Genomic DNA, 27,347 nt, shown 5'->3' with positions numbered 1-27,347 from the left:
ATTTGTTTTCGAATAATCAATTAAAAGTCGATGTTTATTTTTGAAATTTTTGAATTATTTTTTTGTTTATATTATTTTAGTTTGCAGTATACAACAGTCGTAATAAAGTATACACTAAACAATTATAATCAGGATTTGTAAGTTCATGCATTAAAAAACGCATAAATAAGCATGCAATAATACACTAATATTTGATTAAATATGCATTAAAAATTGTTAACTATGTACGAAAAAAATGCATAAGCATTTTTTTAAGTAATAAGAATTATCCATTCATATTCTTAAAAATTATATTTATTCTTCGGCTACATTTTATTAAAATTATAATTAATGAACACACGTTGCAACGAAAATAGATTGCAATGGACACGTCAATAAAAGGAGAGTGGTAGTGGTGCATAATAAAATTTTTTCTATAGTATTGCTTTTAACTTATAAAACTTAATGTCATATAAAAAAAAAAATATTGATAAAATACTAAGATTTTATAAACAAATTCGAAAAAGTAAATAAGAATGAATTCACACATTTACTGATCTAATTTTTTTTTTTTTTTTGACTCACACGAAAAACGATTTTGTTGAATTTACATAAAATAATATGCGCTAATAACTCAAAAAAAACAACTATATGCCAAATATGCCAATACACATAAAACATGCAAAAAAATGCTCCGTAAATTTCAGATTTTTATTACCATTATTATGAAACGGATTTTTATCTCAATTAGCATATTTTCCGATGTAGGAAAGAAAACATGCTAATATATGAACTTACGAGCCCTGATAATAAGTATTTAATATGTATTGAAAAAATATAAGTTAAACAATAGTATTTTAACTTTTGAATTTATTATTTAATCAGGAAAATAGTACACTATACAGATAATAAGGTGTGTCACAGATGGCAGCTTTAGAGGGAAAACATTTTTTTCGATGTTCTTGAATATCGATGGTTTTTCACCGATACATCGAACATATCGATAATATAAAAATCGATTTATCAATGTTCAAAAAATTTTGCTCATCCTTAATTCACAGTGTGGGATGGAAAATATTTTTTTAATATTAAATTAAAAAATTATACAAAACACGAGAAAAAAAAGTCTATAAGATATAGTGGTAGAAGTTCATTATTCGTCGCTTAGTTCCTCAGATTGGATGGGTGTACACGTTTTCACAAAATTATATTTTAACCGGTACCCGTTTCCACCAAACTATATTTTAACTGATACCCGTTTCCGCCAATTAAATTTCTATATCACTTCACTACTTTCTGCCAATCGTTACATCCAGTTTTTATCCATAATTCTTCAAAATTTCTAGTACCAAACATACGGCAAACAATACAAAATACAGCATTACATTTGATACCCTCCAACCGCTTATAATTGTTAAATCATTCACTTTGGAATAATTGACTCTACTTTCAAAATTTTGTTTTTGTAGAACGCTAAGTATTAAACTGAACAAAAGTATCAATATAAGTAACTAATTTTGTATGTTATATATTTTTGACAAATATATAGCAAATATTAATTATTACACCATCTCATTGTATTTATTAAGTATATATCGAATGCCTATTTTAGATAATTTATTTTGATATTTGGTCTATAATTAAAGCTCTTGAATTTGACGATACCAAGCATACGTTAATGAAAATGGCTCACAATTATTTCTATTCGTAACCAAATCGCAAGCACAGAATTTAAAATTACTTTTTCAAAATCTGTGTTCACAATTTTAGGTGATAAATATAGATGAAATGTTGATTATAAAAATATATGAGTTAAGTGATATTCAATTTTCAAGTCTTAAGATCACAAAATAAAAATTATATTCCATAAGAACTTTCAAAAATGAGGTATTTTAAAAGTTTTATATTTAAACTAAAAGTATCTTTACTTTTTTTGAACATTTTTTCATATTTGAAAAAAAAATTCTTTGATATATGGCAAAAGTTTCAGGGTTCTAATCACATTACTTTTGAAGTTATAACCAAGGCATAACTTATAGCTCTAAAAAAGGTTGTTATAAGTGCTTAAATATGCTCTAAATTAAGTATTTATATAAGCGTTTAAATATGCACTAAGAATACTAAAATATACAAAAAAAACGTTTGTATACAAAAATTATTATTTTATTATTATTATTTATTATATTATTTTATTATTTTAGCTTCTATTATTAAAAAAAAAAAAAAAAAATTAGATACTGAATTCACAAAACGAACTAGCATGCATACAGTACGAACAATTGGAAACGACTGCAAAATGTTAATGAAAAATAATTTGTAAATAATCTAATAAACTAAATACAATTATAATGGTTTCCTTATCGATGGGATTAGGAAGTTTCGGGCGTACACTCTCGCTACGTCGCGCGTCACCTAAACTCGTATAGGTATATATAATTTCTTCTGATATTATTATATAAGTTATATAAGAAGAAAAATTAATTAACACGAATTAATTACTAATATAAACAATTAATATGACTATAATTACTTGTTATTTTTAATGAAAAATATTTTAGGCTACTAAAAAAAATTTAAAAAAATCAATGATAAAAATCATGCAAAAATCCAAAAATAAGCAAAAAAAAAGCAAAATAGCACTTAACTCCGAAATATGTAACATAAAATTTCGTATGTAGCTTCTTGGTTATCTAAAACAAATTTATAGCTCACATAGGTACTTCTAGGACCTCTCAAAAAGAATATGCAAATGCTAGAAGTTATGAGCCCTGGTTATAACTAAATAACTAAAATCCGAAAAGTGAAATTCTCGTTTACAGCGCATTTTTATCGTTTTTACTTGGTTTTTCGGCGCTTTTTCTTATGCCTAGAAAAACTATTGAGATTTTGGAATAATTATCTTCTTAAATTACCACCACATGCCAAATCTAAAAAGTTACTAGAGTTAACTTTTGAGTTAACTTATTATGTTCAAAAAAGTGTTTACAGAGAGAGAAAAAAAAAAATGAAAAAACATAAAATAAAAAACCATCATTGTTTAAGATCCTTCGATTCACTCAGAATCTAAAATATAATGTTTATTGTCAATATCTATACTCCAAAAGTAAAATTATTATTATTATAAAATTCCTCTTAATAGATAATGAATAAAATGCAATAGGTAATAGTCACGGATTATGATAAGAAATGTATTATATGGTTGGTGGAAATACTTACCACACGCATCTGGGATACTACAACTGGTAACTAGGTTATTTTGGGCCATGCTCACGTAGGCTCTACTGACTAAACAGGCCTTATTTAAAACATCTTGTTGAGATTTAGCCAAAGAAACCATGTGATTACAAATCACTTTATACGCAGTTGGTGGTACAGTTGAGAAAGCATCTCTGAAGCAAAAAATCAAATCTAAATGTTTTTATTATTATTATTATATTTTTTTTAAAATTAATGAACTATGAATCGCGGGTGTATAAAATACCTCAAATTAGATACTTCAGAAAAAAAACTTGTGCATGGTGCTTGGTCGGTTTCCAATAAATCCACAACAGTTGGCGTTGAGTCTCCTTTTTGTCTGTACGTCAGCAAAAACGATGCTATATTATTGGATAACTAAGGAAAAAATTTAATTTAATTACGCTTATATTGACAGTATGAATTCAGGTATTAATAATTTTAATTTAATTTTACTTTTCCGTCGGGCTGTTTGAAATCAAATGTAGGTTCTTGGTTCATAGAGCCTAGCAAACCGTATACCCGACCAAAAAAGAATCCATTTATGGATAATTCAATAATTTCTAATTCCAGAGTACATTTGATACGAACACCAACAGCAATCTCAATACCAAAGGAATAAACATCCTTCCAAGTTTTGGTATTATTACTTATCAGTGGAAAATCAATATCTGTATCGTTTAATGTAATCTATGAATATTATATGAAAATAAAAATATAAATTAGATCGTACTATTATAATAATATACTGCTAGTAAATGTATTATACTAAATATTGGAGGAAATGCCTGATTTTATAGATAATTATTGAACATAGAGAAATTTTCTTATAAGAGGCAAATTATTATTTTCATTTGAATCAGTAATACATTATTTATTAAATTTAATTGAAAAAGTCATTAGTTATTTTTAGCAGGGCTTTGCACCCGAATTAACCTGAACCCGTAACATCCCTAAAAACCCTTAAAAAATCAAACACCCAAAATCCATAGAACCCGAATGATTTTTTTTTTTTTTAAACACCCGAACTAACCGAAACCCGAATAAAATATTGGTTTTAACCCGAAACCCGAATAATTTTTTATTTTACAATCTTTATGTGACATATATCACTTTGTATGTATTTTTTGTGGTTATTTCAATTCTGTCATTAGTTGTTTAATTGTAAAATTATTATTCACAGGAATAATTTCACAAATAATATACAAAATTGTAAATTAATCTATATCTAACTATCCCAAACGGATACGTCGTATTATTATTATTTAATAGGTAATAGGTCTTTTACGAATCACCGAGTCGTTATTTATTGCAATACTGTAAGTCTGAAACATAATTATTGTTCGCGTTATTCGTATTTGTTCAGTGTATGGCGTGTAGTACACATGTCTATGGCGTGAATTGTCAATTTTTGTTGGTGTAATAATTTCATCGTAATATTCATAAGTATAAATTATTATTATTTTTGTATTATGCTATGCCTAGCTAGTGAGTTTTTAGTATATGCACGCACCACAAACCATAAGCGGAAATTTGGTGAAATTTGTGGGGGGACTGAGCATTATTTGCTCATTACACCTATAGATACCACTGTGTGCAATTATTTATTTCAACAAGGCAATTTACGAAGTTTGACAGTTTGACATTTTTAATCAACAATTTAAACAAAAAAACAATTGGTGCCTTATTTTAAACATTTTTGGAGTAGGTATTCTAAACAGAAATTATTAATTAATTAAATTAAACAACGTATACGGGTATTATCAGTGCTCGACTTGGCAAAATTAAAGAAGGGGACTTTATTTACTTTTTAAAAAAAGAATGTCCCCAAAACTGGCTGAGCGTTATGGTTATAGCGTAATAATAGTAGGGGGACGCTAAAATTTCTGAAAATTAGTTGGGGTACTCCGTTACCCCTCAATTCGAGCACTGGGTATCATTACATATTATTAATATTACATCAATTGCGGTCGTTTCAAGTCATGACAAGAAATTTGTAAAATCTTACGAATTTGATTTAATTTTTATCATAGAACATTTTTTTTTAATTCATTTATTAAAAATGCATTTTACAATTATATTAATTATTGGATTTTTAGTCACTTAACAATTGTTAGGGCTAGGGGAGCTAAGACCTGTTCTCTATATTTTTGGGGGACTTAGTCCCCTCAAGCCCCTCTCCCCGATTTCCGCCTTTGCCACAAACACAAACGCAGAATACAAAATAGTTTGTTTTTTGTCATATGCGATATGCCCGCACTAACTAGGAGTAGGACATAGTGTTAGTATTATTAATTTTAATAGATATTATAATTTATAAGCTTCATACACATGTAAAATAACCCCCTCTTCCCCGAAAATAAATCGTAGTTACATCATTGCTTGAAATTAACATAATGATAGTTTGGTCTAAAAAACTGTTGCACAGTTGTATAAGAATTTGATATTTTATTAGGCAGGTAACAAAAAATATAAATATTTCATTAGTAGAGGGTGGCTTAGTCCCCCACCCTCCATCAATGAAAAATAAGATTTTGCCTTGAATACTTAATACCCGTATTAACCAATATTAACCTGAATAATAACGGTTATTATCACTCAAACGTTTGTTTAAATGTTGTATTGCGGTGTGAGAACACCCGAATATATTCAACACCCGAAACCCGAAAAAATTATTTGGGTGCAAAACCTTGATTTTTAGGCAACTAGTGGTATTTTAGGTCGATTTTAGTAGGTTTATTAGATAAGTTTATGTTTTTAACATATTGGCTAATGTGGTTTGTTTATGGGGGAATTAAATTGTCGCCAAAAACCCTGGATGATCATCGGTCATGCATCCATGAACTAGAGACGATTGCAGTCGAAATTCAAAAAAAAAAAGTACCTGGAATAAAGAACCGAAAAAAAGTACTTGAAAAAAAGTATTATACTATTAATGTAAATATTAAAATGATATATATATATATAATATACATATATATATTATATATAAATATAAAAAATTAATCAAAAGTTCGTTTTCTTATATTATTATCTATATTTAATAAAAACTCTCGCAAAGTAATTTCATTTTTATTTAAACGAATACACACTGCTTTTAAACGAAATTGCATTCGTGGGCATATTTTAGGGATGACGAATGGGCGATCACCCCCCACCCTTGAATCCGTATTTCAGGAATTAATTTTATGTGAAATACACATTTCAAATTTTTTTGATGCGGATCATTTTATAACGAAATAAAATTACGCGTGGCTATGAATACTGAATTGGGTTTTTTCTCGGTTCCATATTTAGTGAATCAAATAAAATACAAGCGTAACATTCAAAATACAGACAGGTGTTAAAAAAGAATCACACAAAATCGATTTTAAGTGGATCCGGCATTAAAAAAAAAAATCACAAATATTAAGGATTCATCTTATTTAAATATTACCAAAAATTTGACTTGTACATTTTGAGCTTGAATTAAAGAAAAGATTTGAGTTTCTCCCCCTAGAAGTAAGTTTAAATACGCCTCTGATTGCATTTGTTCATATATATATATATATATATATATGTATAGTACATGTATACATTTATATGTATACAACAAGTAACAACCTAGTTAAGACTGTTTTGTTAATTTATATTTATAAACATATTGCAACACCAGTAGTTTTTAAATTTATAGACCTTAGTAGGTACTAAATATAAACATTTTAATACAAATTTATTTAATATAAAACATAAATATAAAAACATTTACAACTATTTTTTAGCTTTCTGTACAACAAATTCTTTAATAATATCATTCCAACCTATACTTTTTAGGAAAATATTTATAGTAAATATTAGAGACAACTATGACATGTTTTCATTAGATAATTATGTTTTCTGGTAGTTTTTAACTCTTTTTAAAACTGAGAAGGATCTTTCTTCGCTAGCATTTGAACATGGTATAAATACAAAAAGTTTTAAAGCTATTTCCACAATAGGAAATGAATCGTTTAATTTTGATACTGTTAATACTTCAAGAAAACTGTGTATAGATAATTTTTCATCTTCTGAAAAAATACTTCATTATTGTTTTAAATTGTATAATCTCATTCTCAAGTTCCGGTTATAAACACTATAACTATTTATTAATTACTTAATTTTTCTCATAAAAATATCATCGTCAATTCCTTCCACATTTAAAAAAAATCCAAACAACACATTTATTTCAATATATGCATTTGTATGCACTTTCCACTCATATTGATTGAAAATAAAATATTAGACACGTTTTTTTTCCAGTCAATCGTGAATCGAACTCGACAATGACGAAAACTATGACCACGATACGAGAGAGAGAGAGAGAGATAGATATATAGCAAAAAATTACTTGATAGTGTGTAAATAAATTATTTGACACTTTTAATATCAAATTTAATAATCTGATGGTTATTAATTATAATACACACATAGAGATATATAAGAAATACAATATACACAATTTTATGTCAGTGCAACGAAAATAAAAATGCATAGGTCCGAGCGCTAAATAATAATATGGTTTTACCTTTAATATGCTAAACGCCCACAGACAAAATAATTATAATTATAATGTATATAAATTATATTATAATATTATAATATTATGTAATTATTATCAATATTTTTCAATAATAAATTAATAATTTTTCCTAAAAACTAGTATTATATAATATACATTAGGAAATTTCAAAATTTTTATTAACGCCGTCAAAAAATTGCCGCTTCTAAAATGTTGACGTCCGAAGAGCTGCCCCCTTTCCCCCCCCCCCCCCCCCCCCCCGCCCCACCACGACGGCCCGCCGCCCTCCCCCCCCCCCCCCCCCCCCCCCCCCCCCGGAACTGATTGTAAATTATTATTTTAACATATTCAATATATATATAATAAATATATTATTATTATTATTTATTATTTAAATGTGCAGGTACTGAGGTTTAAGAATTTTCCTTCCATAATGATTTGCAACTGATCCCCCCCCCCCATACAAAAGTTATGTATACGCTACTGATCAAAACATATGAAAGAACATTAAGTGTTCTAATACAATACCGTATATTACCATAAAGAGTTTTGATTTATTTTCATGTATATTAATAATAAAAAATATTAATATAAAATAAATTAATTTATATATAAATATTAATTTAAATAAATTTTAATTTGTAATACTATTACTAATTATTGTTTTGATTTTTTTTTTTGACGTAATATATACGTAATCAGATACTTTTTTTCGAGTACTTTTTTTTTTGGTATTTTCTTTTCCGCATACCATCGCAATCACATCATCCCTCAATTAAAAATGATCAACCTATCTATAGTGTAGGAATTTAAAACACTTAATGCTATAGAAGTACTTGATTTAACAATTAAGTAATAGTTATGAAGTTAAGAAATTTTGGACGAAACAAGAAACTTAAGTTAATATAAATCATAAATATTATAGAAATATCACACTTATAACTTTTTTTTCATTATTTTAATGAAAATGAAAATTTAATTTTCTTAAAACGTATAATTTTCATAAACTCCATATATTAAATATATATAAATATATGTGTATGTATGTATGTATACTTTTACTCTTTTACTCTTAGCGATTACAAAAATATTTTTGTTTCTAAATATTAATTAAAAATAATTTATTTACTTACATATCCTCCAGTTAGTAGTACATACGTTTCACCGTTATCATTCAACACTGTTAACGATATTAAAGCGTTGTCTCTGTAATTGGCAAGTATTGAAAATTTGTTGTTTATGTAATCTTTTGCCAATATATAAGAACCGGTGTTCGGTTTGAAACTATACGGTTGATCATTGTATGTGATTATGTTGGTGTAACCAATAACAACTCCTTGTACTACATAATGTATATAAAAAGTTGTATGAAATAGGAACTTATACTTCTCAATAGGTTATAAGAAATGCACAAAAATATGTATAACCTACCTTTGAATGGTGGTAATGAATATGATGGATTAATAAATTGCTGATAGAACTGAATATATCCACTGAGACCAAACCACATGATTTGGCTATCATGTGACAGTTGGACAGACTTTGGCGAGATTAAATAAAGAATAGACTTGCTTATGTCTGTGAGTTTACGTAATGTGTTATAAATAGCCATTGTTTTTTGGTAGCTTACGTAATCGGAGAAATTAAATATTATTGATTTTGCTAGGAAAAGCCCTTTGATTTTTAGATTTGTCAGATCTTTCTGGTCATCGTCTTGTCGATCATAAATAATCTATATGAACACAATTCACTTAAACATTTATTCCATGTATTACATCGATGTACATTATACAAAATACTAACATTATTTATAAATTTATCTAACGCCTTGATAAAATCAGACAAGTCTGTAGTAGGAGCTGATATTTCCATTTCCTTCAGTTGGTCATGTATTATTTCCCATAATTTATCTTTGTAAGGATAATGTTTTAGCTACAAATGCAATTATTAAATATAAGTATAAAACATAGAATTCAAACAATGAAATTTACCTTCTCGATTTCTTTATAGAAGATATCATATATTGGTAATTCCATTATTTTATCCTCTAAATTTTTTTTAATTTTGTCAGCCACAACTTTGAGTTCCTTGATAATATCGATAAGTGAGCTGATGACACCTAATGAAAATATTTAAAGCCATGTAAAGTGAATTTAAGTGTAGTCATTCAACAACTTAATCCGGTAAACTGAGTGGTTAAAGCTTTAAGAGTTTATTTGATAGTTTTCTAATAATTTCTAAGATATTTTTTATACATGGTAAATTAAGCTTAAAGGCATAGATTACTAAATTACTTTGTTTGATACTAAAAAAATATTAAAATGATTAACTGAAAATTATAGCGCATCCGTTATTATTAAAATATATCTTAGTTATTAATTTCGTTTTAATTACATTTTTAATTTAAATTATAGTATTGAGAAAGTTTAAAATATAAAAAAATAAAATAAAAATAAGATAAAAACATCAAAACCAATAGGAAAACGTTAATTGTTACAATGAAGAAATTCGATTCAAAAAAAAAAAAAAAACAGCAGCAATGGAGCACTTATGAGAAAAAAAATAATTTTTTAATATGAGTACATATTTTTTGTTACATTGTTTTATTAAGTTGTATAATGTATATTATTTTGAGTGCTTAACATTAAAAATGCTGTGGTCAGGTTTTTATATGACGTATATGATTTCATAACACAAGCAACATATTCATCCTTTTTCAATAATTATTAATATGTCAAAAAATGCTGTTTTAAAAGTAAATTGTATTACGACAAATTGTCAGAGACGCTTGATCATGCATTTTGTGGTTCACTGAACTACCAAAAGATTGAGGTAGGTGTCATTTTAATAGTTGGGTACTTGGTCTTTGCAACTGACAGCGGTAGGTAATATAAAATAGGTAATTTAATAGAAATTAGGTAAGTTTTTTTACCGAATATGACTTTTTGGTAAATGGGTAGGTGGTATTAACTATGATTAAACTACCAACTGAAAAATGTAAAACCGCCTATGATGACAATTATCAAATATTTTATAATTACTATAATTAGATTACAGAGGCGGGTTTAAGGGGTGGCTAAGAAGATATAAACCCCCCAGGGACTAAGTTAACTATTTTAAAAAGTTAAGTATTATGATATATTGATATATTAATAATTATTATAAAATATTGTCAATCATCATTGATGAATATAGTTCCTATTTTATATATTTTTTTATAAATAAATAACTCATTTTTGTTGTTAATTATATGTGTAGACCTATATTTTTAAAATGGTTTCAGATTAAAATTTATACGAATAATGTAACTATTTAAAATTTGTCACTATTGTGAAAAAAATTGACTTATGAGGAACTCAAAAATATATTCTGTAATTTAAAATTTTATATAGATTTAAAAAACAATTAAAAATAAATATGATAACCAACTAAATTCTTAAACCTTCATTAGTCCCTCTCTTGGTGAGTGATATAACCCGTCCGTGTTAGATTATTTTAAAAGGAAGAAAACGAAATAGTAAAAAGATACTTTACACTGGTTATGTAACTCGATCATTATAGGGCAATTGCGTTGATTAAGTTTATACTTAAATTTTCAACTGTGTGTTTCATCTATATTCGTTGAAATAATCATTATAATACGATCAGTATTAAAAAAAAATCAATAGTTTTTTTTGTCATTATAATAAATTAGTAAGATTTCAATACGTAAATACTTACAAACTTAATAATAGCTTAAAATATCTTACCACTATAATATTCATTGAAAGAATGGGGTTCTGATGATATATCTGTTACAGCTTTATTAGAGTAAAATTGTAACAATTGCAATAAGTCCAATAAGGTTTGCCTCACTTGATAAAGTAATTTATGATAATCACTTGCCATTTTATTCATAATTAGATTAATTTGCTTTGAATATTTATCATACATGTTCTTTATATAAATATTGATATGTTTATTTATGTTTTCAATCGATTTTACTATATCAATATATTGAAGAAAATCAATTGCATCAACAAGTAAAGCTTCTGTACTTTTTATTCTATAAATATATAAAATATATATTTATATAAATTATACATGCAAGTACATGAATGTTTTTAACTTACGCAATTAGCGGTAGGTCCATTAAATTTTGATTTTCCACAAATTCATAAAATATTACTATCCCCTCATCAAATAGATATTCCACGAGTATTGGAAACTGAGCATATACATTTTTTGCTTCCTTCTTGCGAAGCTTACGCTGACTTGTTACCATTGAAGTAATATTCACATAATTTCTATGCACTTCAATAAATCTACTAATAAATTCTTCTTTCAGTTCTTGCTAGAATATAATAATAATATTATACATTTTACATTTTACATTTCCGATATTATATTTCGAATTCCTACCCAAATTAAATTGCAGTTATTTGAATCTAGTTGATAGTTTGTTTTCCACCAATTTTCTTTTCCTAAAGATTTTTCGACACTTCCTACGTGTATGGCTTCAGTGCTATCATGTATAGTGCGAGTAACGCTAATGACAGCCGATTGGTCTATAGTCATAAAACCCTCGATCATTAATTCCTTTGGTATTCCCTTTTTATCTAATGAAATAATTAATATTATTTAATAAATCGAAAAATAAAATAAAATAACAATTTATTTAAATTTTTACAACCTGTCCAACCCATTATGCAATTAAAGCTTGGGTTTGGTTTCAATGACATTTTTAACGAATAAGGATGATCATTATAATTCACTAATGTACGTGTATTTAAAGAACCATCTTCAATATTAATTGACAAATTTACATCGATTACAGTAAAATTAAAAATGTTTATCTACATTAAAATTCAATCAGTTTTTATATAATTAATATTATAATATATATATACACATATGAATTATAAGTATAACTGAAGTACAAACTTTATTGTTTAATCCTTTAGGCACTAGTTCAAAATGTAATTGTATAGGTCTCATAATATAATCAGAATCAACAAAGTACACATTTAAATATGTTCCCCATCGATTACTTGAAATAAATATAGAATCTCTTACCAAATAATCCAGTTTCATTCCCTAATTATACATAATAACAGTAAATAGTGTTTAAATAATTATTGATTCAAACATAAGAATATGATATGCATACATCACTTTTAGCTAATAAATTAACAGAATACAAAACTCCGTCGTTTTCGACATTTCTCGTGAAATTGGTATGCAGTTGCAACGCTTGCTCTTTTTTAACGAAAATATCTAAATCCAATTTAACACTTAATGGATTTTCCCAGCTTTTTAAAACTTGTATATCTGACGTTACACTCAAGTTCTAAACCTTTAACGCTTTAGTTCAAATGTTTTATTTATTTTTAGAAAAAAAAAATATTTACCTTTTTATCAAAGTAAGGCACGTATATTCGTAGGTCGGTCCCTGTAGTTAGTCCATCATGAAGTGAATAATTTGCATCTAATGATAAAGTGGATACACTAGTTCGATCTATCATATAGTCAAACCAAACATCACTTTTATACTTCAAAATGTATCCTCCTTCAATTGGTTTTAAACTGTGATGCCATAAACCTCTTATTTCCCGCTGCCCATACAATAACTTAAGGACTATAAATTATATATTCAGAAGTAAGACACTGAGTATATAAAATTAATTCTATATAACACTTGATAACAAAAACTAACCAGATTTTTCTAAACTCAAAATCAATTTAAATTCATAAGAGTCATTTAAATCTCCGTATGAAAATATTTGAAGAGTATGTTTCTGACTCAACGAGTTATTATCAAATTTAATATAAGAGGTACATTCCAATAAATCTTGATCATCATACGTTAATAAATGGAAAACTTCTGGAGATATAATTTTAGATTTAAAACCATAAGACCAATTCCATACACCTAAAATTAAATTATTATTATGATTTTTTTTATTATTATTCATAAATGTAATATTATTTATTTAACAAATAGATAGGAAGTACTTATAAAATTGTAGTTTAAATCTATTTCAATTTTTTGTTCATCGTCGTTTATTTTATGTAATTGTCTATACACTAACTCGTGGTTAGTGACTGTTACATTTCTTTGATAAACAAGTTTCTTGTTATTTTGTTCCAATACAATATTGTATGTGAGTTAGAATATTGAATATTTATCTAAAATTATAAAAAATTATTCGAGTCATAGTACATACTTTTTTGCCAGAATTATGTTTTTGATCAATATAATCTTTATATTCTAGCACAAAATTAATGGGCATAAGATTCTGTGAATCTTTATAGACACTCTCTCCAGATATATGATATTCACCATTGTTTAGTGTTAATTTATATTTAATCCTTTGAAAATTATTAGCTTGAGAATAATTATTGTTGGAAGTTGTAAAAATTAAAAAAATCAGACTTACTTCTCTGATAGTAAAACTTGTTCGTTTGCAACACATCGAACTGTAGCCACACCACTATCTTTAATTTCGGAATTGGGAATGCTATCGATTGATACGTGTACATTTACTAAATTGGCCGACGGACAATCAACATTTCCGCTTATATGACTATCAAGTCCATTTAAAAACAAGTTTCCATCAGCATTCAGATAATTAAAATTTTTAGGACCTGGCCACAATAACTGTAAAGTATAATAATTACAACTATAATATATTGTACTATATTTTGTTTATCCAAGATCTCCAAAACATACAAAATATTTTATGGTATACAGTGCCGGATTAAACATTTGTGGACCCCTAGGCAATTAAAATGTTGGGCCCTACAAAATTATTTTTTACAAACATCTTTAACATTACTATCCAATAATTAAAATAAACAGCTTTAATAATAACTAACAGTTATTAATGAATAAAATCATGTTTATTGCATTTTTCTTGCAAATATATATATAATATAATATAATATATAATATAAAATATAATATATAATTATTATATATTATAATTATATTATTATATATTTCTATTTTTTTAAAAATAATTTTATTATTATTATTGCATAGAACTTAATATAGGTATATTATTTTTCACAATAATTTTTTTGCCGTAAATTCGTAAATTTAATAATTGTATTGTTTAATAAAAAAAATATAGTTTCTCTTTTTTGACAGGGCCCCTTAAATGAGTGAGGCCCTAAAATGGGCGCCTACTTCGCCTAATGGGTGATCCGGCACTGGTGGTATATGATAGAAATTAACACGTACATTGGTGTTGAATTTGTAAGTATTCGATTTTTCTGACCAACCATGTATAATCATAAACGACTTATATCCAGGATTGGGTGAATCAAAGGTGACTTCAAAATTAATATCGTTTGTCATAATATCCACATAAGCATATAAAACTGTGCCATTGGCAAAATCATAGTGGAGATCGTAATTGAATGATTCATCGGTTATCTAAATATAAACATTTTAATATTATAAGTAATATAGATTATAGTAAATTATTATTTCCTAATTTAATCTCTGACCTGATAATTTGTATTGAAATGGAATACTCCAAGTGTTTTCAGGTGTTCTGAATTTAATTTAAAAAGGCTGCCTCTTTTATCCTTATTTTGAATAAATTCAAAATCTCCGTATCCAATATATGATGAATCGTTAATAAAAGAATGTTGTGAAAAACCATTAATTAATATGCCACTATCCTTAGTACTCGGCAAAATGGTCATATTAGCTTTAAACGTAATAAATCACAATTATTATAGAAAAAACGATTAATGCATTAAAATGTCTTACCGTTCAATACAGAGTCAAAAAGATCTGTAAAACTAATATTTCCATGCATTGTGAGGTCATTATTTTCAATAAGGAAATCTCCATTCAATTTAAAATGACCATCTTTCCATATAACATAGTTATTACTTATGAAAATATACGGTTCTTTAACATGAATTTCATGGGACGTATGTATATTCACAGGTTTAATTTTGTTCAGCAAATATACGAATTTAGAATCTGGTTCATTGTCATGATTGGACAGTGATCGTTCTTGACTTTGTTTATTTTTAATTACATCTATAATTCCGATCATTTTGTAAACCGAATGTTCTCCACTAATAAGTCCATACATATTAAATTTTACTCCATATGTCGTCAAATTAGCCATTCCTGTCGCTTTATTATCATCAAATGTCCATGTCCCCTGTAGAGAATGCTTATTGTTCGGAGTGATAACAGCCATATCTTGCAACATGATTTTACTTGGTAATGTACTATTAGGATTCACATTACGTTTTACAAGCACATACCCTTCGATGTCAAAATTCGATAGACCAGGGTATCTGGTTGGTTTAGTACTAATGTCGGTTGAGTATTCAATTTCAAATAAGGGAAAATATTTATTTATTTCGTTGTCCACCTTTTCACATTTTACTCCTAGATTAAAAACGTACTTGGCACCATTTAAATATTGGACTTCAATGATTTTCTGTGTATCTGAATTCATTAATACGGTTTGTAGAACGACTTTAGAGGTCGGAGTCCTATACTCGGCTACAAATGTATTATTAACAGATGAATTATAACCTATCAAAAATTCTATACCACGTTTAATGTTTGATTTCGGTGTAAAGAACTTGAACTTGATGTATTTTAATAGTGGTGCTGAAAACATAAGTACACTATTAATGTAGGTACTTGGATATGAATAATCATTGATAAAACGATATACTTACATTTAAAATCATAAGTTCCTCTCATCACATATTTAGTTAGTTTTGTATCAGTTTTTAAAACTTTAAAAGAAACTGCCGATGTACCAGCGAATGGTAGTAAAGATTCCATTACGTGACCGTTCCAAGGGAAATCATAGTGCATAAAAAATGATAATCCTGTAGCATTACTCAATTTATCAAAGTTTTTAGTATATGTATGTCTAAAAATTAAAATTTAACAATGCGTCTATTTATAATACACTTTTTATTATTTTTTCATCAATATAATACTTTTTCATTCCGGGTGTTGAAAGTGGTTCTTCGTGTAATGAACTCTCTCTTTCTTGAACTGTTGAATAAGTTCCGGATTTTATAGAAATCAAATCCATTTCATTTAAAGGAAGACCATAAACCATTTCAAAACTACGTCCTTCAACAATATTTAAAGAAAAATTAAAGCCTGAGGATGTATGAAATGAGGATGCTATTTTCTGTCCAACTTCAACAACATATCCATCTACTGTTAATTGAGTATTTAATGTTAATGAACCACTGAAAACATTTTTATATTGATTCATTAATCATGATAATTATTTAATTATCAACTATATTATTTAAAAATATTCATAAAATCCAAATACTTATATATAATATACATACACATAAATATATTTCAATTTATATATAATATATACTACTCAAGAAATGTTTTAATTGCAATATTGTTTAATTTATTTAATTAATAATTACTTATAATTAGAGCGCGGATTTCTATGCAATTGCATATTTTTTTCCTTTCAATATTTTTGGATTTTTGTCAGTTATCCTCACGAATCATCACAATTTAAAGCTAATGGTGAAATTTTTTTTTGCATATCTCCGCATATATATTGATTATTGCATATTTTTACATATTTTGGCAAAATTCAAAATTTATTGCATATTGAAGTGAAAATTTAAAAAAAAAATGTACAAAATAATATATTGTCAAGTTGAAAAATTAAAACTAAATTTTATAGTCACTAAATAATAATTTATATATATATATTTAGTTATAAAATAAATAATCGATTACGACGTAAACTTACGCTATTGCTGTGTCAGTCGGTTATCGACATACCACTTGCTTCAAATATGCCCCAATAACTCCGGTTGACATCGAACGTTCGTTTTCAGTCTTTAAAAATATGTTAACCGATAAACGACACAACTTCATAGAAGATAAACTTGAAATGCATATGATTTTTCAATTTAATAATAAATAAAATTTTAAAAATAAATTAAGTTCAGAAAATTCCCTACATTTTTTTTTATTAAGTATTTAAGTAATTAATTATCATAAGTTAAATTATAAATTTTAAATAAATAAAAAATTCTTCCATATTTTTTGCATATTTTCATAACTTTGACTGCATATTTTTTACATATTTTTATGATTTTGACTGCATATTTTTTGCATATTTTCATGATTTTTACTGCATATCATATGGCATATTTCGATACTTTTAAGTGCATACAAATCCGCGCTCTACTTATAATTATATTGTGTTGTCATTTAGTGAGCAAATTTAATCATAATTTATACATTTAAAAAAAATTATTTTTTTAAACATCAAATTAACATGAAAATTAAAATTAAAAGTTGAACTATTAGTTTAATGACCATGTTAAAAAACGAATTTTGAATAACGTCCCAGAAATGGTCGGAAATATGTTAATTATTTGTTGACAAAATTAAATTAAAAATAATACTTTGTTTATTGAATTATGTCCCTAATTTAAATAAGTACAAATTTTACTTTTAAACAACCTAGGAATGAGTTTGAGTGAAAAATCTGAGTTTTCTGGATGTGCTAAGTAATTCTCCAAATCAAGTTTAGTAGCTATATTAACTTTAAGAGCTGTTGTAGCTTGAAATTTTAATGAAACTGGAAGTCCAGAACACGTTGCATATTTATTTTCGTAATCGATGATTGGTATTCGTTTACTTACATTCAGCTATAAAATATTTTATTAATTAAGATAATTAACAGTATACGGTTTAATTATTTAATGTTAAATAAAAAATTGAGTTTATGATAAAAAATTATTTAAAGTATTTATTTACTTCAATGTTATTCTCATTTGGTAATGAACTTTGTAAATTATTAATTATAGAATCAATTGTGTTTTGATAAGTAATATGAGTATCAAGTCCTTCGAAAGAAAACCAACCAATATCATTTTCGAATATATTTAGTACTATATCTATATATGTTTTATTCAAATCCTCTTCTGAAATATCTTCATAACCCTAAAAACACAGTAATAATATACAGTCAATATTAAATAATTATATATACATACTCGTATAGTATATAAATATACATACTATTTAAAAGAAGGATTAATATATAGATAGAATGATCGTATTATTAATTACTTCCCAAATATATTAAACACATACATTTTAGTTAAAAAAATCTCAAATCTCTTAAGCTTCAATTGGTAATTCCATTACTATGTATATAATATACAATAAAATAATATAAAAAAATGAGGCACACACGTGGGGTTGTTGATAAATTAGAAGAAAACTAAATATATGTATATGAATTAAAAAGTGCGAAGTAATGAAGACGAATTAAATTTGGAAGTCAATGGAGTGTCTTTTCAACAGATTCATGACTCCAAATATACCGAGGTAATAAATAAAATAAATAATAAAAACTGTATGCTAAATAAAATTACATGTCATCTAAAAGCTGGAAATGGATGTTATTTTATCGTCACATCTTTCCAGATCAAAATGAATATCCAAGAAAATCAAAGAAATATTGTATTCCACGTATTTCAGACCGACTGTGTCTTATGTATATTTTAATAGTCACAATAGTTGGAAATTAAAATAGACTTTATATCTTTGAAAGAAAGATCTTATATAAAATGTTTAGTACTGTATATATCCCTATACCCAAGTGTGGGAGAGAAGATCAAACGAACAGGTATAGCAGTTATATGAAAGGGGGGATATAATAATATTTGTAAAAGAAGCAAGATTGGATTGGGCAGTCTGCGTCTGGAGAGCTGACAACAGTATAAGTCCAAACGGTAATTGTAAATGAACTGAATAGGAAAAGTTCACGTGATAGACCGAAGCAATGGTGACTAGATGTAGTAAAAAGAGACATGAGCTCAGACCAGATTGGCATGGAGACTTGAATCATATGTATAATTGATAGAAGTGGAAAAATTTGGTATTAACTGTAAAGGGCCTATATAGTCTATAATGCTGAAAAATAATAATAATAAGATACAATTAATATCTATATATTTATTTACTTATTTCTTTATTTATTTATTTATTTAATTACTTATTTATTTATTTATTTACAAATATATACGGACTGTGTCCTATTATATAGTGTGAAAATGTATACATAATATTGGTTACATTGTTTGTTATTAAATATAAATTAACTTAACTACTATCATCTAACTTAAACATATACATAATAAAAATAATTACAAATTAAAGACAAATTATTGATAATAAATATTAAAAAAAATCAAATATATAATTATTACCTGCGTTCATCAAAATATTATGGGGAGAATTTAAAATATAATTTTTATTTGAGAAAATTAGGTGAAATGGGTATATATTACTTCCAATTCTGAATTATAAAACTTAATGGGACATAATAATTTTCATACATCAACTAAATCTTATAGCTCAAACAAACAGAAAATCTCATGTACTATATTGTGTATAAATAATTTATAGAAATGTCTTACTTGCTTAGAAGGTAAGTCGGAATCTACATTATTAAGTCCTCTTTCTTTAGCGTAAATTACAGCCTGAGTTATATAGTTCTTGACATCGTCGAAAGCGGTATTATTACTTTTGGCGAAATTTCCATTAGGTCCAAACAATTTTTCTAGTATATATTCAATATTTTCAACACGCATTTGAAACTGAATTATTTAAATTATTTATATAAACAATGAGTTTATATACATTTTTAAGTAAAACTATTATAAAACTTACGTCAAAAATATTAAAGTTACGTCCGAATAGTAATGCCTTAAGTGATGCTGAGATAAATCGTGGCAAATATGATCTATAACAATTAAACAATCATTAAAATGTTCAATCAATGAATTACACATTTTAATTACTTTTGTGAATAAATTACTTCTGTATCTAATAAAACTCTGCTGTGTATAAAAGGGAGATTTTGGGAATACTCTGAACTTTGAGAATAACGTAAAATATCACTGTACATTTTTTTTGATGATGCAGTTTTAATTCCTTCATAAAAACTCTTTAGATCAAGTTTACCTTCATCATTAGTCGTTAGTAAATTATTCAAGTAACTCAATAAAAAAGTTCGAACTAAAACAAAAATTATTTTATGAAATTATTAATAAATAGTTTGAAAAAACTAGTCATTTTACTGCTGACTAAAATATATTTTTGGTAAATATTAAAATTCGTTACCTTCGATATTAAAATAATATAAAGCTAATATTTATAAAAATTAACAAAAATCAAATTTTATTTAAAAAAATGTATTATTTTTTCTTTTAAATTTGCTTATTATGTAGAATATAGATGTTATAATTGAATCATCCAAAATAATTTTAATATCTGACCAAAAATGTAGAATATTTTTTTTGATCATACTTTGCAATTGACATTTTTTGTCATCTAATACATTTTTTATAACGGAAGCTTTATATTTTGATGGGTTGATTGCAAATACTTTAAAAGCTAAAATTCTAACTTCAGAATCTTCTAGTATGTCTGTGAAAATAATTTCACAGGCTTTCTCCATCTAAATTTCAAATTAAGATTTAGTTTATGTATTATGTATAAATATTTATATATTTGTTATTTTTCTTTTATAATATTAACTATTAAGACATGAATAATAAATTTCAATGAATTAGTATATCTTATAAGTATTTTTTATACCTTTGGATTTTTAGCATAAATTTTGATCATAACTAATGCTGCTACTCTAATTCTTTGTTTAATATTTTTATCCATAATAAGTTTAATAATCATATCTTCCAGTTCATTATTTATGTATTGTGCATTTCTAAGTCCAATTAGACTTGCTATTACTAAATTTTCATCGTTGGATGACAAATTATCACTATAAGCTTTTTGTAATGGTGCTCCTAAATTGTTTAAAATACTTCTAACTTCAACACTATCATAATCTTGAGTGTCTTTAAGGTAGGTTTGTAACAAAGAGCCGACCCCTATGTAGCCTTCTTTAAAAGCTCTGTCATTGAGTAAACTCTATAATATTAAATAAAGTTATATATTTTTCGTGGATTAATTTTATTCTGAATCGACAATAGAAAAAATGTTTCAAAATATTTACCGATGTCATGAAAACTGCTTCTTTCGTGGGGTTTTTTGATTTAGCCAAGTTTTTAAACCACGATATAGTTAATGAATCACTTAACTTGTTATGATGGATGAGTTCTGCTACAGCCTCAATAGATCCGCCACTGTTAGCAGCAATTAAAGCGTCTATGAAAATCGTTCTGTAAACATATTAATATTTTATAATGGTACTCATATTAAAATTTTATAAAGATGCCCTTAACATTACTGAAATGTATTATACATTTTCAAGAAAGTTCTTATAGAACTGCAAAATAAACTAAATTTCTTCTGTATTCTTATTATCCACGATCAGAAAATGCCATAAGTAAACTCCTAGATATTCTAAATTCTCTTTTTAATTTCCTATTGGCTGTATAATTCAAAAATAAATTTCTCTAAAATGCTATTAATTTTCAGTTGTGCGATAGACCCAATCATTTTATTTTTCTTATTCAACATATTTTATACATAGAATCAATCTTTCATTTTAATTCCCCCAGTAACTACTACAATTATACTTTAAGGTTAATAAATATAAAACGTACTAGCTAAATTAATCGGCTTAAGTCGGAAAATATCTTATTATTTTAGATTCGAGCAATTACAACCTTGATGTAAATATATATATATATATATATATTTAAGTTGAAAAAAGCGCATAATCGACGTATATTCTAATGATATTTATTTTTATCCTATATGTCTATACTTAATTTTTATATACTTATTTATCTCAGTTGTTAATTTAAAAATCCACATATTAAACAAAATAAAATACTTCCTAAGTAACAAAAAAGTGAAAAAATGTATACAAGCAACTCAAAACTTTTTTGACCTTTAAATATGCAATTTTCGAAAAATGTTTTCTTAACGCACCTGCATATATAAATATAAACATTTCCTAAAAATGTCAAATGAACCAGTATCGTATATTGACCATAAACCGATCAGTCAGTCGGTGAATGGTATTTGAATTTTATATACGTAGTTTTTGTATTTTTAATTTTAGGCCTCCTATATATTACACGCATTGTATTAATACTACTTTATTTTACATTAACCAAGGTAATTTAATAATTATAATATGCTCATATATTAGTAACTTAAAATGTTTTTAAGTAGAAACCTAAGTAGAAAAATCTCAAAAATAAATTATATTTTTAAGAAACGCATTAAAAACTATCCATACATTTCTTAGAGATCTCCTGACCAAGAAAGTGTATTACGGAATCTAGGAAAGTCTAAAAAAGTCTTATGAATGCTATCTAAATGGTTTATTTTATATTTTACATTTTTATTTTTATCAACATACTCGACTATTTTTGGATCATCAAATTTATTATCATGGTTGATTTGTTGAAACGCAGAGAATATATCATCCTTCGTTGCTAATTTAAATGATGCTACTAAATTTGCAAAACTATCAGCTCCATTTATACCAACCACTGGCTCAAGATTAGTTGTAGCTAGATTGATAGCTGCTACTAACGCATTCACATCCACAGATCTAATCGTTGGTATTGATGTTTCAGAAACGATAGATCTTTTTTTACTCAAAAAACTAGTGTCAGCTGTAAAAATATACGAAGTTAATATTATATTAAATGATGTATATTGTGTATGTGCATAATACACATCGGAAATTTAAAAAAAACATGAAAAATGGTTTTCTTACGAATTTGAACAGTAGACTTTTTTTTTAAATTCAAACTCGTAGTGACTATAATCTCAGTAACGCTATCAATTGGACCAAATGGTCGATAAAGAAAAGTCTCTAAATTGGTAACTGATTTTATTGTGGAATCTATTATTTTAATTTCAGTATGCTGGATTGCTGAAGAAAATGGAGAATCTTGATGTACCTGTTCAAAGTGTCATAGGAACGTTTTATTATTACCAAGCTCGGATTAAGAGGGCATGGGCCACCTCCCTAGGGCCCACGTACGTATGTAATGGACCAAAAGTCTTCTCAGCTTAAAATTAAATTGAGTGATGGTTTGTACTTTTTATAGTACCTACGAGAATATTTTTCTTATAATTTTTCTTGTTTGAACTAACGGTCGTTGGGGTCTGTCACCCGCCTACCATGTTTATCATCATGGGCATAGTAATTGGGGGCATATGGCCAGGTGTTTATAATTTGTTTAAATTCGTTTAACTATATATTTTGATAAATTTAAAAAATTGATTTCATTAGTATGGGTCCACAACCGTGTATTGGCCCTGGGCCCCAAAAGGTCTTAATCCGGACTTCATTATTGTTTTATTTTAAGTTGATTAAAAATATTCGAACCATATTTGATTCCGGCGATGACAATCCGAATACATTACTGTTGTCATAACCAACGCATTTTGTGAGATCTTTATCTTTTACAATAGTGAGAAGAGAGTTTGACGAAGACGAAGAATACATAGTGCTACAAGCTCCTTGGTTGTCAGTCTAGTTGTAAATATATTACAGTTGTATACTATAAATTAGTATAAGCATTCTAACAATATCAAGTTCATAAAAAAATTACCTCAACAAATTCTTTTTGGGAGTTTTGTGCCAATGACACTTGAAATGATGACACAATGGCTCGTTTTAAATTCAATGAACTATCAGAATCATCTGCCGATGAACAAATATTTTCACCGACTTTTCCATTATTATAAGAGAATAATATTGGTTTCCCTTCTAATTCAGTATTATTGTAAACCTAAGTAAATGGATAGGTATACGATTTATTAGTTCTGTTTCAAAAAAAAAAAAAAAAAAAGATCCCACAAAAAAGGAAAAATATCAACCTTTGATCCTTGAGTGATTTCTATACGTTTTAGATAAAAAACTGCACCACATGTTTTCGTTCCAATAACATTAGCTTTTCCTTTGATCGATATTTCTGATATACTTTTTTCAGAACCAGTTGGTGGTATAATTGTAGTTTTCGCATTAAATTCATATCCATATTTCATGCTGTCGGCAAAATCCACACCATTATTGGCAATCCCTAAGAAACAAATTTCATTTATAATTCGTGATGTACATACGATATTTGAATTAAGAACATTGATTTTTGACAAGGTTACAAACCATTAATACATTCCAAAGAACATTTATTTTCTTCATTACTCGAGAGCGTAATAACAGGCGGGAATGGTGCTATGCATAAACATTTCAAATTTGAATAATTATAAAACATAATATTTAATATATACAACATAATATATATTATATCAGCATCATAAGTAAAAAAGCTATGTAGGAAGAGTTTAGTTTAAAATTCCTAAAAATATAAGACTCAAATCTATAATGTATGTTATATTATTAAGGATTAAGGTAAGATTTCCTGATTAGGGGTACAAAATTGCGTTGTGAAAATATTTTAATCCATATTTACGATGCACAATGGTCTATAAATTTAAAAGATTGGACAACATTTTAATAAAAAATTGTATTTACCTGGAATCTAAGTTTGAAATTTTATAGCTCACATATTTATCTACTGATTATTGCTATCTAAGATAAAATGATGTTTTTATAATACCAACTCGTTGCAACGAAAGTTATCGTCATTGAGTGCTCAATTGAATAAAATAATATTAAAGTTATCCTACACTATTACTTCATGTTCGGTTAGAACGTTTTCTTAGTTTTCGCAATTATATTTGGTAAATCAAGAAAGCCTATTTAGGTAAGTTTTAAGACAGTTCGCGTCTGGACACCGTAGAAGCCACACGTAATCCGCGCACCATTTTTAATAGCTACCGATAGCAGTATCATAGCAGCAATTACGCAGCGCTATATCATATGGGTTATGTATATCAATATCTTAGGAATAAGGTCCATTTGATAACCACCGCATCGCAAACCAAACGCGCCTACGAGCGATAAGCCTACAACACGCACTGACAAACACACACACATCAAAAAAATGAAACCAGCCAATAATTATTTTTCTAAAACACAACGTAAAGTACCTCCTATAACTATTAAGAAAAATAAAATACAATACGAATATTCCGATAATACCGAATCACCAACACCCAACTCTGAAAATGAATTAGATAGATCACCAAGACATACAAAAAAAAAAATTTAACCTGCTTGCCAAAAACACTCTCAAGCCCACATCAAATCGTTACGCGATACTAACTAACAACACCGAAATTAACGAACATGAAATGTCCACCAGCAACAACGAAAATGCATCAACTTCACAAATAGAAAATCCAAAAAATCATAATATTCATTCACAAACAAACGATAGCACTCCTAAAATACCATCGTTATTCATAATCAATATATTAAAATTTTCTCAGTTTTGACTCGAGATATCGGAAGTCATAGGCGTAGGGAAAGTAGCGTCCCCATCGCCCGGTACATTATAGTAAATGCACCGCAATAGCCCTACCCTGACCTTAATTGGTTGGGGTAGTCTGGTCCTCCAGGTTGGGGGTTGAGCGTAGGGCTAACAACCCTACCTCGTAAAAAACTCATTGTTACGATTCAACCAAAATCGCCTAGGATTAAAAATGTGGAGCTAAAGGATCTCTCGATAGGAACATGGAATGTACGATCGCTGTATAGGGCCGGACATTTGACGACAGTGATATCGAGTCTTGAACGGTATCAACTGAATATAGCTGCGATTCAAGAAACTAGATGGCCAGGGCAAGGAAACCTAAAAACAAATAATTGGACCTACTTTTACAGTGGTGGACTGGGGCATCAAGCAGGAGTGGGCTTCATCGTGAATGACAAACTCCTACCTAACGTAAAACGCTTTGAAGCAATTAACGACAGAATATGCTATCTAGAATTAAAATGTAAATGGTACAATCTAGTCATAATCAATGGTTATGCACCTACCGAGGACAAAAATGAGGAAATTAAGAATGAATTCTATGAAAGACTGGATACTATATGTGACCTACTACCAAACAACAAAGTAAAAATAATACTTGGAGATTTTAATGCTAAGATTGGTAAAGAACCCTTCTTCAGTCCGACAATAGGGAAAAATAGCTTACATACAAACTCAAATGACAATGGTTCAAGACTGGTAAATTTTGCTATGGCACGAAATATGGTAATAAGTAGCACTATCTTCCCTCATAAAAACATCCATAAGCAAACGTGGGTTTCGCCTGATGGACGAACAAGAAACCAGATAGACCACGTAGCAGTAGATGGTAGAATTAAAAGATGTATAATGGATGTACGTAGCATAAGAGGTAGTAGCGGAATATCAGACCATTTCATTGTGAAAACAAAAGTCAGATTTAGAATATCTATAAAATGGAAAGAACAAAAATCACCAGTCAAAAAGCTAAACATTGAACATCTAAAGAATTCTCAGACAACAGAAATATACAAAAATAGGTTAAATGATGCACTGCGAGCAGTAGAAGAGGAGAGCAATATAGATGATATGTGGGAAAAAACAGAGAAGTCAGTGAAGAAAATAGCAGAGGAAGTTCTAGGATTTCAAGGGAAACGATCAATAAATAAATGGTTTAACGAAGAATGCAAAACTGCAATGGCAAAAA

At 27.2% G+C, this 27,347-nt stretch overlaps 1 protein-coding gene across 2 annotated transcripts in view; it reads right to left on the bottom strand.

Annotated features, from left to right (window-relative positions):
• LOC112685757 (apolipophorins) overlaps window positions 1-27,347 on the bottom strand; it is a 45,120-nt gene that overhangs the window by 5,595 nt on the left and 12,178 nt on the right. For both annotated transcript variants that reach the window (XM_025557729.1, XM_025557730.1), the window contains exons 3-39: window positions 24,889-24,957; window positions 24,603-24,805; window positions 24,335-24,514; window positions 24,109-24,255; window positions 23,491-23,677; window positions 23,128-23,386; window positions 21,808-21,973; window positions 21,390-21,722; window positions 21,099-21,249; window positions 20,591-20,807; window positions 20,460-20,532; window positions 20,207-20,386; window positions 18,537-18,722; window positions 18,240-18,427; window positions 16,721-16,981; window positions 16,451-16,650; window positions 15,513-16,379; window positions 15,245-15,450; window positions 14,976-15,170; window positions 14,170-14,390; window positions 13,957-14,101; window positions 13,745-13,898; window positions 13,446-13,661; window positions 13,141-13,367; window positions 12,900-13,079; window positions 12,674-12,826; window positions 12,423-12,585; window positions 12,152-12,348; window positions 11,863-12,083; window positions 11,500-11,795; window positions 9,742-9,869; window positions 9,554-9,682; window positions 9,182-9,482; window positions 8,884-9,092; window positions 3,670-3,903; window positions 3,461-3,591; window positions 3,196-3,368 (exon numbers count right to left, since the gene is read on the bottom strand). In XM_025557729.1, the coding sequence (XP_025413514.1) occupies window positions 3,196-3,368; window positions 3,461-3,591; window positions 3,670-3,903; window positions 8,884-9,092; window positions 9,182-9,482; window positions 9,554-9,682; window positions 9,742-9,869; window positions 11,500-11,795; window positions 11,863-12,083; window positions 12,152-12,348; window positions 12,423-12,585; window positions 12,674-12,826; window positions 12,900-13,079; window positions 13,141-13,367; window positions 13,446-13,661; window positions 13,745-13,898; window positions 13,957-14,101; window positions 14,170-14,390; window positions 14,976-15,170; window positions 15,245-15,450; window positions 15,513-16,379; window positions 16,451-16,650; window positions 16,721-16,981; window positions 18,240-18,427; window positions 18,537-18,722; window positions 20,207-20,386; window positions 20,460-20,532; window positions 20,591-20,807; window positions 21,099-21,249; window positions 21,390-21,722; window positions 21,808-21,973; window positions 23,128-23,386; window positions 23,491-23,677; window positions 24,109-24,255; window positions 24,335-24,514; window positions 24,603-24,805; window positions 24,889-24,957 (7,746 nt within the window). The remainder of the gene's footprint in view (window positions 1-3,195; window positions 3,369-3,460; window positions 3,592-3,669; window positions 3,904-8,883; window positions 9,093-9,181; window positions 9,483-9,553; window positions 9,683-9,741; window positions 9,870-11,499; window positions 11,796-11,862; window positions 12,084-12,151; window positions 12,349-12,422; window positions 12,586-12,673; window positions 12,827-12,899; window positions 13,080-13,140; window positions 13,368-13,445; window positions 13,662-13,744; window positions 13,899-13,956; window positions 14,102-14,169; window positions 14,391-14,975; window positions 15,171-15,244; window positions 15,451-15,512; window positions 16,380-16,450; window positions 16,651-16,720; window positions 16,982-18,239; window positions 18,428-18,536; window positions 18,723-20,206; window positions 20,387-20,459; window positions 20,533-20,590; window positions 20,808-21,098; window positions 21,250-21,389; window positions 21,723-21,807; window positions 21,974-23,127; window positions 23,387-23,490; window positions 23,678-24,108; window positions 24,256-24,334; window positions 24,515-24,602; window positions 24,806-24,888; window positions 24,958-27,347) is intronic.

The sequence above is a fragment of the Sipha flava genome, unplaced genomic scaffold, assembly GCF_003268045.1.
Source record: "Sipha flava isolate LNK unplaced genomic scaffold, YSA_version1 289_pilon_pilon, whole genome shotgun sequence".
Classification (NCBI taxonomy): domain Eukaryota; kingdom Metazoa; phylum Arthropoda; class Insecta; order Hemiptera; family Aphididae; genus Sipha; species Sipha flava.
This window is presented reverse-complemented; position numbering and strand designations above follow the sequence as displayed.